Genomic DNA, 15690 nt, shown 5'->3' on the forward strand with positions numbered 1-15690 from the left:
CAGCCCATGCAAGATTAATTTCCCCTCTTGTCCCACGTTTTTTCCTATAAAATGAAGGTCAAAAAACTCTAAATATCAGATTGACATCTGCTCTTATCAGCCAATGGTAAGAACTGATTTAATCTGATTGTTATTAGTGCCCATGGGACAGGATGTGGCATGGATTAATGGTCAAAACTTGTCTCCAGGATCCCTCCAGGATCATGGAAAGCACAGAGAGCATCCCAAAATTAGAGAAAGGACAACCAGGCCCAACATTCAATACTCACAGCTGGCATAAAACAGCACCACTGTCCAGGCAGCCTTGGAGAGGGAAGAGTGGAAGTTCTCCTCTGTCAGGACAAGAATCTCCCCCAGGGGCAGCTCTCTCTTCTTGTCCCTGGAAACTGCTTCCACCACCTGGTCATCCTGAATATCTGCAAGGGAACCACAGGTGTGTCCAGGGCAGGGGGAACTGCAGCCCCCTGGGCCACCCCAGTGCATGATTTTGTAATCCAGAACCTCTCAGCAGAGACATGAGCTGAGTGAAATCTTGTGTGGGGAGAAGAGGCACAGCCACCCAGACAAACCCCCAAAAATGCCATAATCCCACCTCACACCAGCTCTGTCCTTGGATTGGAACAATACCCTTCAGGCTCCTCTAGGATCCTGTCCCCCCTTTTTTTAAGACAACACCCCCGGTTTTGCACAGAGAACAAATGCATTCTCAATTCTGCCTTGCAGAGACCACAGTTTTCTCCCTGGAGGAACCAAGTCTGGATCTGCTCTTACAAAAGCATGTCTCAAACCCTTCCAAAGGGATGGATAATTTTCAGATGCTCGGAGAGAACACAGTGCTGGGTGCATTTTTAACTCTCCCATGCCTCTGGAGCTGGTGCATCAAAACACATTCCTGTCCCTCACACAGCAACTGTTCCTCTAACAGCTCTGATTTTTCTCCCTGGTGTTTCCATGTAAAATCAGACCTGTCTGTCATATTCCAGTGACCTCAGGGAATGAAAGAGCCACTTTGTGGCCACCATGAAGTGATTGTGAAGGTTTGCAAGTGTTCTCCAATGCTTTGCCATGTCTGATATTGATTGCACCTTCTGTCTGATGACAATCAGCCTTTCACTGATTAATTGCACACCTTGATTGTTATTCTCTTTCTCATCCTCATCTTCCTCCTCCTCCTCCTCATCCTTCTGGATTTGTTTGACCTTGTTCTTATCTTCCACCAGGGTTATAACTTCATCAGTGTCTTCCAAGACCAGGTATTGGATTGGCATTCCCTGAGGAAAACAATAAAACAGTGGGAACACGACATCCCCCTCTGCTTATTTTGTCTGCACACCAAACTCAAGGCTGATGGGGCATCATCTCTCAACTCCTTATTTTTGGGATATGCCAAAGACCCCTGCAGCTGCCAAACAGGGTTATGTTTCTTTGACCCAATTTCTCCTGTGCATGAGTTTTCCTCACTCCAGGCTGATGTTTCCTTGCGAGAAAGTAAATGTGGCTATGAGGGATCCTGTGGTGAAAGTGAACACCAGCCCCATCTTCCAGCAACTGAACTCAGATCCAGCACTGCAGGAAAAATCCCAGTGGCCAAGCAGGAAAGGAGAGCAGGGAAGTACAGGGGACACTTCGATGTCCCCTCATTAAAGGTGTCAGGCAGGGTCTGAGGAGCCCATCACAGCCTTGGAAACCAGCATAAAAAATCCTTTATCTCATGGAGCTCAGCCAGGAGAAATGTTTCCAAGTATACAGGGACTTCCAACCCATAGAAAGAAGCAAAAAAGCAACATGAATTTCTCAGAAATGTGACCATGTCAGCTTAAAACCAGTGCTGGCACCAGCTCAGACTAAGGCACTGGAGAGAAAATGCGAAGTTCATCAGGAGCTGAGAGAAATGACAAAGTGCTGGCACCTCCCACAGGCTCCCAGAGCCACCCAACATGCACATCACTCAGCAGGCCATGGGAAGCCCTCAGGGGATGCTCAGGTCTGATCCTGCACCTGAAATCACAAGTGGGACAGTTCAGGTAATCTGGGCCATTGTGTGTTCCCTGGCATCTGCCAGCACCCAATCCCAGCCTGCCTCACAAGCTGGGTCAGGTCCCTCCAGAGTTTAACTCATCTTGATCAACCTCATTGAACTCACACCCTGCCCTATTCCCAGCTCACTGCCAGAGGCACTGGGTTACCTCAGCTCAGCACAGACCTCTGGTTGTTTGCTCTTTGTTTCACATTCAGTCCCTCTCCCATCTTTTGACACCCTTCCTAAGGCCTTCAGAAGTCCAAATCTTTGGGGAATTTGCACTTGGATGTTGTTCACAACCTTGTGTTAGGGTGTAGTGGAGATGCCACTCAATGTTTTGGTAAATAAACCTGCTGTTTTCTCATTCCCAGCAGGCACAATGGCTCTACAGCACCCAAATAATGGAATCATGGAAGGGGCATTAAAAATCACCCAGCTCCATCCCCTGCCATGGCAAGGACACCTTCCATTAACCTAGGTTGCTCCAAGCCCTGTCCAGCCTGGCCTTGGACACTTCCAGGGATGGGAAATCCACAGATTCTCTGGATAACCTGTTGCACAGGTTAATAATTTTTAACCTGTGTAGCTTGGGAAAGACGCTTCCCCTTGAGCTTCAGTGAATTCTGTCGAATTAATACCAGAGATGAGCAACACCCCACCACCCTCTCCAGAGCTAAGAGGTGTCCAACAAAGAAATCCAGCATCCAACCTCATCTGGTGTCTTGAGGGCGACGTTTGACCGGTGCAGAACATTCAGATCCACAAGGTCCCTTCCAAAACACAAGGTGAACATTAGATGGCGTGACATGGAAGGTCACCCCTCCTCTTTCTGCCCTAATTCCATCAGTGCTAAGTTGCCTCTCCCAAATCTCTCTTAATGTGAATATTTTCCCACCCCTAAGCCAGCAACGCTTCCAAATTAATACAATTCTGGACAAATCCTTAAATATGAAACACCCTGTCACAGGATATAGCCTGGTTTTACTGCCTCTCATCCAAGTGTGATTGAGTCCACTGACTGGTGTTGGGGTAACCCAGCTCAGAAACTCCACAAAAAGCAAGGAGAGCCCCAAAACACCCGAGAGAGATACCTGGACAAAAGGGCAACTCCTGCTTTCCCCAAGAGCTGCCAGGCCACAAACTCTGCTGTCCTCCTGTCAGCCTCATAGGTCTCCTTCTGGCTCAGGATGAACACCAGGGGCAGCCCAAGCTGCAGGTGGACAGTGGAGATCTTCTCTGGATCCTCAGCAACCTCTGTCTAGAGAACAGCCAGGGTTATGCTACAGCAGAGCTCCACAAGTTGAAGTTACCTCGGCTATTTCCCAGCCAGAGAAATCCTCAGGAAAAAGCTTCCAACCCCAATTCTAAAACATCCACGGAAGCAGAACCCACACAACTCCAGTTAGACTGTTCCAACATGTCACGATCTTCCCTGTTAAAATCTGGGCTTTATTTTGTGTGGGGCTTTTTGTTTGGCAATTCCAGATGTCAGATCTCCACTCATTTTTATTCACCTGGCATCCATTCCCTGGAGCTGTTTGAAAATCCCAGCCACAACATGCAAGAGCTGGAATCCTTCCCTTCCTGCCTTGGACATGCTGCTTCATGACAGCACGGAGGTGCTTGATGAAGTGCTTTCCCTACAAGGGCCTAATCCAGGAAAATGGCTGAAGGAGCATTCCCAGCTCATCTGCTCATCCTTTTGGATGGGCAGGGATGACAACTGGAGGCTGCTGAAGTTCTCTGCCCCGTGGAAGGAGGAAATAGGAGGGAACCTCCTGTTCCTTGTGCACACCAAGGTGTGAAGGACTGATATCAAATTCCAGAGGGTGCTGAAACTCCTGCAGGGAGCCTACAGGAGCAGCTGAGGATTTTGGGGTTGTCTAGTTTGGAGAAAAAAGAGGCTGAGGGATGACCCCATTGCTCTCCACAGCTTCCTGAGGGGATGTGGAGAGGGAAACACTGATCTTCAGAGTATCCAGGGATGGAATATGTGGAAATGGTTCAAAGGTGCATCAGGGGAGGTTTAGACAGAACATCAGGAAGGTTTCTTTACCAAGGGCACTGGAACAAGCTTCACATCGAGTCGGGCAGTGCTTAAGAGTCATCTGGAAAATGCCCTCAATATTTTAGTTATGTTTTGGCCAGCCCCGAATTGGTGAGGCAGCTTCACCAGGTGATTCCTGCTCCTCACCTGGACCCACGCTGGAAGGGGCAGATTCCCAGAGTCAGCCTTTCTCTCTGCTCTCACCTCCCTCATCCTCACATCCCTCCCTGCCCTCTCACCCAGGTCCCCAGCAGCTCCTTCCCAGTCCTACCACCAGTGGCGCTCCCATGAGCTTGAGGTGCCTGTGGATGCTGAGCAGGGTCAGGGGCTGTGCCAGGGCTGTCCTCCTGCAGGGCTGGGCTGGGTCTGTGGCCTGCTGGCAGTGGCAGAACAAGAGCCAGGCAGAAGAGACATCGGGGTCATCCTGGCTGTGAGAGAGGACACAAAACCCACCCTGAGCAGGGGTTCAAAGTGTCCTGACAGAAGGACCAGGTTTGCTGATGTATTTCACAGGTTAACCTCAAGCTCAGGGTTTGGCAGGGTGGTGGAACAGGCTGGGAGAGCTGAGGGTGTTCATCTGGAGAGGAGAAGGCTCCAGGGAGAGCTCAGAGCCCCTTCCAGAGCCTAAAGGGGCTCCAGAAGAGCTGGAGATGGACCAGGGACAAGGGACAGGACACAGGGAATGGCTTCCCACTGACAAAAGGTAGGGATGGATGGGATATTGGGAAGGAAGTTTTGGCTGTGAGGGTGGGAAGGCCCAAGCACAGAGTGCCCAGAGAAGCTGTGGCTCCCCCTGGAATTGTTCCAGGCCAGGTTGGATGAGGCTTGCAGCAACCTGGGATAGTGGAAGGTGTCCCTGGTTAGCTGTGACACCATCACTGCTGTTGGCCTGTGCATAACTCTGGAAAGTCACTTCCCTTTTCTGATGCATCCATTCCTTACCCCTAAAACAGCGATCAACTTATTTAGATAAGGATTTAAGAGCTCTCCATGAGAGCCAAGTGCACTATTAAGACCTCAAATCCTGCTGCCCCGGTTGGCTGGAAGCTGTTCCTGTTGGAGAAGCTCCCACCATTTCAGCAGCTCGGGAGGTGGCGGCGCTGCTTTAAAGCAGAATTAAGGCGATTCCTGTGCAATGACAACCATGCCATCTAGTGGGAGCCACAGCACAATTCCCCGAAATCCTGCAAGGTAGAATGGCATCCTTGGTGGGAACGGCCACCCTGGTGCCTGCCCTGGTGTCACCTGTGACAAAATCCCAAGAAAATCATTATGGAGTTATTAAGGTTGGAAAAGCCCTCCAAAACTGCTGAGTCAAATCGTTCCCCCAGGAAGGTTGGGGGCCATCACTGAGCCATGTCCCCAAGTTCCACATCCACACAGCTTTTAAATCCCTCCACGGATGGGAACTCCACCACTACCTTGGGCAGCCTGTTCTGACACGACAATCCTTTCCAGGAAGGAATTTTCCCTAATACCCAATCTAAACCTCCTCTGGAACAACCTGAAGCCATTCCCTCTCCTCCTGTCCCTGTTCCCTGGGAGCAGAGCCTGACTCCCCTGCTTGTCCCCTCCTAGCAGGGAGTTGTGCAGAGCCATAGAGTCCCCCCTGAGCCTCCTTTTCTCCAGGCTCAGCCCCTTTCCCAGCTCCCTCAGCCTCTCCTGGTGCTCCACACCCTTCCCCAGCTCTATTCCCTTCTCTGGACATGTTCTAGCCCCTCAGTGTTTCTTGTCATGAGGGGCCCAGAACTGACCCAAGGATCTGAGGTGTGGCCTCAGCAAAGCCAGCACGAGGGGACAATCACTGCCCTGGGCCTGTAGCCACAGGCTGGTACAGGCCAGGTGCATTGGCCTCCTGGCCAGCTGGGCACAGTGTGGGCTGAGGAAACAACATCCTGTGTGATGCTCCCACTTCCTCCCTCACATTCCTGGCTGCAAGAGGTCACATCAGCAGTGACATGGAAGGATCTGCCATTCTAAAGCGGCTCCTCCTGCGAGGGAAGGAGGTGGCCACTGAGGCCATGGGATGGGAATCCCCAAATCCATGAGCAGTGCTACAGTTCTTGCTCTTGGATATCCCAGCACAAGGTGGGAGTGCTTTTGGATTTTAACATCAACTCTCCTGAAAACCCATGGCTGAGGTTTGATCCATCAGCCATGGAAAGGAGACAAGAGGGTTCTTCTCCTGTGAAATCCCATCCAATACAGCCACAAACAGCAAGGCTACTCCAAGGCCAAGAACACACCCAGCACCTTTTGGAAAATAGATCTGACTGTCCAGCCTTGGCACAACATCCTAATCACTAGGAGTGAGGCACACAGTGCATGGAAGTAGCTCTCCATGCTGAGGGTGAGTCTGGATGTACCTGGTGACTTTCAGCAGAGCTGCCTCAGTTGTCAGGACAAACTGGTGGATGGTGCCATAGACAAAAGCTGCCTCCATCACAGCTCTGTGCTCTGCAAAGGGAAAGGCAAGGTGAACTCAGCTCTGCTCCCTCCACATCTCCTGTTTCATCCTTCCCAGGTGCAAATATCAATTCCCAGGCTTTCAGAAACTGTACAACATCTGTCTGAAAACACACTGTGAAGGGAAGTGAGAAACTGGAGCTGGATCCCATTCCTGATCCCCAGCAAACAAGTGCTGTGTGCGATTCCATTCCACTGCAGAGCCAGAGATCTGCCCAGGGATTTATTATTTTTAAGACATCAACCACTGACTTGCTTTCCCTCTCCAAGTCCTCTCAAGGTTTATGCTTCCAGCAAAACTTCTCTGGTGCAACTTGTCTTGTAAAAGTAAGACATATGGAAGTAGAGATCTTGTGGCTGGGTGGCCCTTTCAGGTTTCCATTTGCAGGAATTTGGGTCACAAACTCAGTCCCTGGATATTCTACCAAAAAAAGGCTGCGGGAAGAGAGGAAAGATGAAAAGCTGAGTGTCCATACCTGCTGTCCCAGTAGCTGGTACATAGGCAAAGACCATGTTGGACTTCCCTTTCAACACATTTTCAATGTTCTCAAGATCTGCTAGTGTTTCGACATATTTAACTTCATTAAAGAGCAGGGCACTGAGGAGGCAGAAGAAACCTCATTAGCAACTGGCTGAAGAGTAAATTTGCAGCCACACAACCATGATGAGAAAAACAGAGTAAAATGCTAGCTTCTGGCTGTCAGATTAAGGATTCACAGCCAACTGGAGGTGCCCAGGTGTGTGCTGGTGAGTTGCCTCAAGGGAAAAAATTTAACAAGATCAAACCATAACGAAGAAACCTGACTGAGAGCAGCCTCTGGAATACCTGGGATTGGCATTTAAGTGGGAATAGAAAGGAAGAGGATTTCAGAGAGTGGGACGTGGTCTGGACTCACAAGAGAATGTTGGCGACAATGGAGTTCACGTCGAACAGGGCGTCGGTGGGGAACTCTCGGATCAGGCGGCTTCCTCTGCGGAGGGAAGAGAGAGTCACCAAAGGGACTGAGAGAGAGTCACTGCATGGATAACATGGGAAAAGGGAGCCAAGGCAGGCACAGAAGGAGAGGAAGGATGATGGAGAAATGGCAGAACACACTTGAGAGGTCTTTGATCTGAGCTAGGAATCATTCAAGCCTGGTTGAGCAGGTTCCTGCTGCACTTGGGGATATGGTGGCCTTGGCAGTGCTGGGGGAAGGGCTGGACTTGATGATCCTAAAGGGTCCTTGGAATGGTTGAAGTTGATGACCTTAAAGGTCTTTGGAATGGTTGGAGTTGATGACCTTAAAGGTCTTTTCCAACCTTAATTATTCCATGATTATCAGTACAAGTTAATGAGGACTGAGCTAATAGCATGGAAGAGTTTCCAGGCGACAACTCTTGGAGAGACCAGGAGCTGAGCCTCCCCATCCAGGGCAGAAGAGTTAACCCCACCAACAAGGAGAGCACTAAAAAGTGTTTCTTTTTTTGACTAGACCCAAAATCTTGTGGCCTGAGTATAGCTCTGGGGATGGGAGGTCAGAGGAACACTGATAGAGGGTTTCTTCTGTGGCTTCATTCCACAGCTCATCCCTCTGCTGCTCCAAGGAACCTGGGGCAGGATGAGAGAATTCACACTGAGGACAAAGCATCTCCTCTGCCAGTGTTGGAATTTTGGGGGTACCTATGGCTGAACTATGCAGGTCACTGTTGTCCTCAGGGGTCCTCTCATTCCCTCACAGACATCTCTGCTGACAGTGTTTCCTTCAAACATTTGCACTGGAAAGAAATCCCAGTGCAGTGCCCAGAAATGCCCCTCACCTGAACAGGAAGGCTTTCCTTAACGCATTTTCTTTCCCACAATATCTTGAGACATCCTCTTTGGGACAATTCACCTACACAGCAAATATGTGTAAGTACAGACTCATTCCCACAATGACCACACACACCCCCTACAGCTTTCTTCCATTCAGGAGTGTAAATCCAGCCTTTCCAAACTGTCTGGGAGGGAAAATCCACCAAAATGAAGAGCAGAGCTAGAGAGTAAAGTTTGTATTTCAGTTTTCCAGCTCAGCCTGCTGCTCTGGGTCAGATGGGATCAAAAGACCCCATGATCATATTTGCCCAGCATATTTGAAGTGACAGATCAGTCCTTCCTTACTGAACTTGGTCTATAGCTGGAGGAAACTAAATAAATCCAAATATAAATATATAAGCACTTCTTAGAGTCTAATTACACTTGCCTGAATTTGTAATTTCCTCGTGTGAATCTGCATAAAATTTCAGCTAAAAATTCCTTTGTATGAAATATTTATTGCACTGAGCTGAAAAGAAGTTAACCAACCTCATCCATCATGGAACATGGACACTGGAACAGGCTGCCCAGAGAAATTGTGGATTTTACATCCCTGGAAATGTTCCAGCCAGGCTGGACAGAGCTTGGAGCAATCCAGGATAGTGAAAGGTGTCCATGCCCATGGAAGGTGAAGTGGAAAGAGATGAGATTTAAGGTCCCTGAAACCCAAAGCTGTTCTGTGAGTCCACAAGTCTATGAAAAATCTGTGCTCATCCCTTCCCTGCTCATCTCCTACTCACTCCATCCCACCCAGCAGCTTCCCTGAGCCCCATTTACCTTCACCACGGAAACACCATAGTCCTGGAGGGCCTCAGCTGAGCTCTCAATCTGCTCCAGGAAGGGCTGGGCACCAGGAGAAACTGAAATACACACAAAAAAAAATCCTCTCCAAGTCCTCAGGGTGAAGAGCAATCCTCCTGCTACACACTGAGATGTGGGAGATGTTCCTCAGCCCAAGCCAATGTCTTTGGGAAACCACACCCTGGGATCATGAAGAACGAAAGCAAGGTCAAGGATCTTCTAATCCATGACAGCCTTTAGTTCTCCCTCATGAAAGGGATTCTCCTTTTTCTAGCAGGTATTATGGAAGAGGGGAAAATTCCTTAGGAGACTGGCTTTCTCCTCCACAGTATCTCCAGAAAATAATCCAGAAAATGAATGAAGATGTTTGAAGGACTGTGCCTGAGGACAGCAAGGAAAGAACCCAAAACAAAAGGTCTCTGCCTGTCAGGAGAACTTGGAACTGTGGAAACACAGAGCCTGACCAGCTCTTCAAAACCACTTTGGGTTTAAAAATCTCAAGAACTGCCTCTTCACTGAGGAAGGCCACAAGTTGATTAGAGGAATGGAGCAGTTCTGAGGAAAAGCAGAGAGCTGGAAAACAGAAGGCTCTGGGGTGAGTTAATTGCAGCCTTCCAGTGCCTGAAGGAGACAAGAAAGATAAAGAGAGACTCTTTACAAGGGATGGAGTAACAGGACACAGGGAATGGCTTCCCACTGCCAGAGGGCAGGGAGAGATGGAATACTGGGAAAGAATTCCTGGCTGGGAGGGTGGGGAGAGTCTGAGGTAGAATTCCCAGAGAAGCTGTCCCTGGATCCCTGGCAGTCTCCAAGGCTGGGCTGGAAAGAGCTTGGAGCAGCCTGGGACAGTGGAAGATGTCCCTGCCCATGGAACAGGGGTGGGAGTGGATGGGATTTAACATCCTTCCAACTCAAATCATCCCGTGATTCTGTGATCATTCCACTCTCACCCAAACCCTGCTGAGCCTCCAGACTGATGGAAACTCACATTAAACACGTACCACTGGGGGTGAAAAAAGCCAAGGATGTTTTTCCAGCTTCCAAGCCACTGAAATAGTGCTGGGGGCTTGGCTCCTGCTGCAGGCTGGCACTTCCACATTTTGGGATGGAGGAGACACAGAAGAGAAGGAAAACCAAGCAAGAAATCCATCTGTCCTTTTGGGCTGACATGGCTAATCCCAGCTACAGGCACAGGAGAGTCATAACTAGGGGGAAAAAATGAAAGAAAAATATACATAAACACACACAAATACATAGATGAGTGTTTCTCTGTTTTAGTCTCTATTACATGACTATAATTTCCAACTGTGGAAATTATTATTAATATGACACACACATCTTGAGGATATTATGAAGTAGTCACTCAATCCACAGGTGACTCAGACAATTGCAAAGAGGACAGCAGAGGCCACTCTCTTCCCTCTGAGTGGCACCTTCAAGTGCACAGACCCTCAGTGCTTTCAGCTTAGGGCTGTTTTCCTTCCCTCCTCTTTATTTCTTTTGAGTCAAACAAAAATTCCATGCAGAGGCATCAAAGCAGTGACAGCATCATCCACAAACCCCCGCCCAAACTGTCTCAATTCCTGCTCAAAAGCTTCGAGGATGCCAATAGAATTTATGTGGCCCTGAAAGGTGTTTGCAAAGGGATGGGACACGTTGTGGTTGCCAAAAACCAAATGGCTATTTGAGATTCAAATGGGAGAGCTCCTGTTGCGGTGCAAAATAGAAATGTGCATCTTCTGACACTTGTTTCTGGTCAGAGTGAGGAAGAATTTCGCAGGTATATTTATAAAGATTTTCTAGCTGAAGTCCTTAGCATGAGGATGTTCTGCTGGTGCTTCAGGAACACATGTTCTGAATTATTTTTTTTATAGAATAACTGATTTCTCTCTTATATTTATAAGGATTTATGTAACTTAAATGGATGCTATTTTTATATATACTGCTGGGTTTTTTCTTTACTCTGTGATCAGACATTCTATACAATTTAACCTTTAAAGGATTAATTAAAAAATCAGATTACCCTTGACCTAAAATATGTGTAGCAATAAGACAAGAATTCTGTAAATTCTTTTCGGCTTCTGGCTACTTATTTTGCCACTTCTTAGTAACCACCTTGACTTTCCCAGAGAATATATTTATTAAATGTGAATTTTCCTGAACAGATTGATTTTGGTGGGAAGTGTGCCTGCCCCTGGGATGGCACAAGATCATCTTTAAGGTCCTTCCCAAACTAAACCAATCTGGGATTTTGGGATTCTGCTCACTTCAGGTCATGGCAGATGGTGTGAGAAGGTTAAAGGATGAGAAACCAACTTCTTCCCCCTCCATTCCTTCCCAGCCTGCTCCTACGGGATTGCTCTCTGCTGCTGGAGCGTGGCTGCTCCCTGCTCAACAAAGGGACAAAGCTGGGACTGAATCCACACAGAATTTACATCACGAGCTGCAGCTGCTTCCCTCAACAAACACCCCTGTGTCCATGGGCTGTCACTCCCTCCAACACCCTGGCAGAGCTCACCACGGCTGCCCTGGGATCAACCCAAGCTCAAACACTCCAAAAACAAGCAGGGAAAGCCATGCCCCAGGAGTCAGGAGTTACTGACAGGCACACTCAGCCTTCACAGGCTCCTTCTCCAGGAGCTGAGGGGTTTGGATCAGGCCTGAAGGCACAACAGAGCAGGAAACACATTATTTTTTTTTTTCTTTTCATCTCAAAATCTCCAGTTGTCTCCTTTCCAGCTTTGGGCAGTGTCAGGCATTTCTGGTCCCGTGCCCTCCCATCTGTTCCCCTGGCTTACAGAGATCAGGCTTGGGGCGGGGGGGGTGATGTTTATTAAATGACAAACTTGGCTACGGCAGGATGGAAAAAAAAACAATCCTGGCACGTGGGAACAAGCTCAGGTCAAATGGGAGAGCTCACAGTCAAGGAAGGAAGAGGAGCAGCCTCCAAGGACTCAAAGATGTCACAGAATTATACCTGGAGGAGAAGGTCAGCAGTTTAAAACATAACTCCAGCCCCCAAGGAGAGCTCAGAGCCCATTCCAGTGCCTAAGGGGGTTCCAGGAGAGCTGGAGAGGGACCTAGGATGGAGGGACTGGACACAGGGAATGGCTTCTCTCTGCCAGAGGGCAATGATGGATGGGACACCGGGAAGAAATTCTTCCCTGTGAGGGTGGTGAGGCTCTGGCACAGGTTGCCTAGAAAAGCTGTGGCTGCCCTGAAAGTGTCTAAGGCCAGTGCTTGGAGCAGCCTGAGACAGAGAAAAGTGTTTGAATGAGATTGGATTTTAAGGTGCCTTCCAACCCAAACCATTCTGGGGTCCAGGGAAAAATGTGTACTCACCCCTTCCCTGCTCACCTCCTCATCACTCCATCCTGCCCAGCAGCTTCCCTCTGCTCCCCATCAACCCACACCTGAATATTCAGCTTTAGGCCATTTCCTCTGTTACCTCTTGCCCATCAATGGAAAATTAACACCCCAGGGCTGGAAATAGCCAGAAGCCTGTATCACTGACACTTGCAGGATTACCAGAGATGTGTGAAAATACCATGGATGTGTGAACCAGCTCTGGGTCACTGCTGGGAAACCTTAAGCCCAGGGACAAGGGACAGCCTAGCACAGCACTGAGGGAATACCAGGCCTGGTCCATGTTTCCACTGTCAGAATTCCAAGGCAGACCCAGGCAAGGTGGTTAAGGTCACTGTAGGTGACCTGAAGTGAAACCAAATCCATCAGAGAAAGCCAGCCCAAACTCTTGTGGGGGCATAAATTGCTTGTGCCACATCAGTTTTGCTTGGGAGCCCTCCAGTGGAATCCATGGGCTGGGATCACCTCTGATCCCAGCTGCTTTCCGTGACACTTTTCCTCACACAGATCTCAGCTGCCAAGATTTACCACTGAGGAAGATGAGCTTCCTCCAGGGAGGGTGTTGTGGGATTTAAGAGTCGCAAGACAAGGATGAACTGCTGTCCTACTGGAATTATGGACTGCACAGCCAGCTGGTGCTACCTTCCATCATCCATGGGCTTCCTTGGACTCAGCAGAAACACCACCAGTGATGTAATGTGATTTAATGCCAGTGATGTAAAATCTACACTTTGTCTTGTCCAAATATCATCACAGAATCCCAGCATGGACGGGGTTGGAAGGGACCTTAAAAAGAAGGTTCCTACCTTGTCATGGGCAGGGGCAACTTCCGCTATCCCAGGGTGCTTCAAGCTCCACCCAACCTGGCTTTGGACACTTCCAGGAAACCAGGGGCAGCCCCAGCTTCTCTAGGAATCCTGTGCTAGTGTCTCCCCAGAAACAGACTACCCTGTTGCTCCTTGTTAATTTTATCCCATTCCATTCTCTCCCAGCCTGCAGAGGCCTCAGCTGGTAAGTTTTAACTCCCTAGGTAGATGTTCCTAAACCAGGAACATTAGGATGCTCCTAAATGGAGTCACTTGGAGCTCTCCTGAGCTGATTGCCCCAAATCAAGCCTCTCTCTGCAGCAGGACATTCACCCACACCCTGCTGGCACAGATTTTTAGCAGGATTGTCACCTGCTTACCCTGCCCTTCTGGCAGCACTTAACCAGGGAGCTGCTCTCCCAGATTTCCTGGCAGGAAGGACACAAACCAGATCCCAAATCCATGTGGAGCTGACTCAATCCTTTAACTACAGCAGGATGGACAGGCTGAAGCTCTCTCACCAGCTCACCTGGATGTCCCAGCACAAATATCCCTCCTGCTGCTGCTCTACAATGCAAGGCAGAGAAGAACACTGATGGCTCTCCTCATATTTTTGTCCATGCAAACAAGTTTCCTTTAGGTGGCCCAGAAAAATGACAGAATCCTTAAAGTTGGAAAAGCCTTCTAAGATCATTGAGTCAAATCATTCCCCAAGGGGGAATGGCTTCCCACTGCCAGAGGGCAGGGTTGGATGGAATATTGGGAAGGAATTCTTGGCTGTGAGGGTGGCGAGGCCCCGGCACAGAGAAGCTGTAGCTGCTCCTGGATCCCTGGCAGCGTCCAAGGCCAGCTTGGAGCAACCTGGGATAATGGAAAGGTGTCCCTACCATAGCAGGAGTGGAACTGGATGTGTTTAAGATCCCTTCCAACCTAAGCCATGACTCCTTGTCTGGAATTGTATTGACTTCTGATATTTTTCACTACACTTCCCTGCTCCAGACTTTTCTGCACAGCCAACAAGTTAATTATCACAAACCCATGATAATTATCACAGGTTCATTATCATTACCCAATTAGCTGGCATAGAGCTCAACCCAACTCCTTTCAAATTTTCCAAAGGTGAGTTCTTGGATACAACTGATTAGAGTAGGGTAGTAGAGCTACAATTCCCCAGCATTTGGAGCTGAAATAACAGTGAGATAAATAACAGAAGCTGGAATAACAGCTTCTCCAGAACTTTGGGATGAGCCTGCAATTATGGGACTAAAATAATCATGGCCCTTTGCACTCACTCCATCTCCCTACTGCCTACAGGGGCAGCTGTGGGAGCAGCCTGAAGCCCAGGGATCCTTTGCTGAACATCTAAATGCATCCCAGCCTGTTGACCAGTGTGCTTCACCTGGATTTTTGCAGGATTTTTTGCCTGGATTTTTGATGCTCCCATGCTGCCCCTTATCCTGCCACTTTCAGAAGAGTTTCACTTTCATTTTCACTTCCAGGTCTAATTTCCCAGCAGCTAGGTCACACTTGCTATCCAGGGCTGCAGGAGGGACACGCTGCAGCCTTCGCCTCTGTCCACGGCTGGAGAGGAGGGCTCTGATTCCCGTGCACAGCAGACAGTCTGCAGCATGGAATCATACAGGTTGGAAAAAACCTGTAAGACCAACGAGTCCAACCATTCCCCCAGCACTAACCCATTGTCCCCATGCACATAGTTTAAAAACACTTCCAAGGATGATGAATCCACCGCGTCCCTGACAGCATCGACGCATGCTGGAATCACCATCCGCTGGAAGCACCATCTGCTGAACCCCACCACTTCCCTGGTGGAACCAGCATCACCCACTGCTGCTGATGCCCCATTCAGTCTGTCCTGAGGAACCAGCCCCCCGAAGACCCTGGAAAGCAGCCGGCACTGGCTGCACATCACTGGGCAGGCTCCGGACGGCTTAGGGCCGTCACCTACCTGGTGTTCGAGCGTTCAGGTCGATGTCCTCATCCCTCCTCCGCGGTGCTGGGACAAGATCCCGCCCCGAGGCGTCCCTCGGCCCCGGCTGCCTCTCGGCTGCACGGCTGAAAAAGCCGGGATGCCCAAACCAGCGCGGGTGGGTCTGTGCCAGCCAAGGGAAGCGATCCTTGAGCCGAGCGAGGCCTCTCGGTATCCAGGGCTTGCACCCGGTGCCGAGACCTCTTCGCAGTGCGGGTCCCTGAGCTGTCCCTGCACCCACAGGGATGGCCGCCTGCATGGAACAGACGGTCCGTGAGCGACACCCGGACATCCCCACAGCCCCAGCCTGCAACGGGGCTGTTCCCGGACCCCGACTCTGCCTGCGGGGGTGCCCAGATCGCCCCG

At 49.5% G+C, this 15690-nt stretch overlaps 1 protein-coding gene across 1 annotated transcript in view; it reads right to left on the bottom strand.

Annotated features, from left to right (window-relative positions):
- Positions 1 to 10366, bottom strand: part of TXNDC16 (thioredoxin domain containing 16) — a 32396-nt gene extending 22030 nt beyond the window's left edge. Inside the window, exons 1-11 of the mRNA XM_066321520.1 lie at positions 10167 to 10366; positions 9142 to 9224; positions 8331 to 8404; positions 7430 to 7504; positions 7010 to 7131; positions 6434 to 6524; positions 4339 to 4495; positions 3112 to 3278; positions 2730 to 2790; positions 1130 to 1271; positions 270 to 416 (exon numbers count right to left, since the gene is read on the bottom strand). Of these exons, the coding sequence (XP_066177617.1) occupies positions 270 to 416; positions 1130 to 1271; positions 2730 to 2790; positions 3112 to 3278; positions 4339 to 4495; positions 6434 to 6524; positions 7010 to 7131; positions 7430 to 7504; positions 8331 to 8404; positions 9142 to 9224; positions 10167 to 10335 (1288 nt within the window). The 5' untranslated portion in view covers positions 10336 to 10366. The remainder of the gene's footprint in view (positions 1 to 269; positions 417 to 1129; positions 1272 to 2729; positions 2791 to 3111; positions 3279 to 4338; positions 4496 to 6433; positions 6525 to 7009; positions 7132 to 7429; positions 7505 to 8330; positions 8405 to 9141; positions 9225 to 10166) is intronic.
- Positions 10367 to 15690: the final 5324 nt, after the last annotated feature.

Source organism: Sylvia atricapilla, chromosome 6 (genome assembly GCF_009819655.1).
Source record: "Sylvia atricapilla isolate bSylAtr1 chromosome 6, bSylAtr1.pri, whole genome shotgun sequence".
Taxonomy (NCBI): Eukaryota; Metazoa; Chordata; class Aves; order Passeriformes; family Sylviidae; genus Sylvia; species Sylvia atricapilla.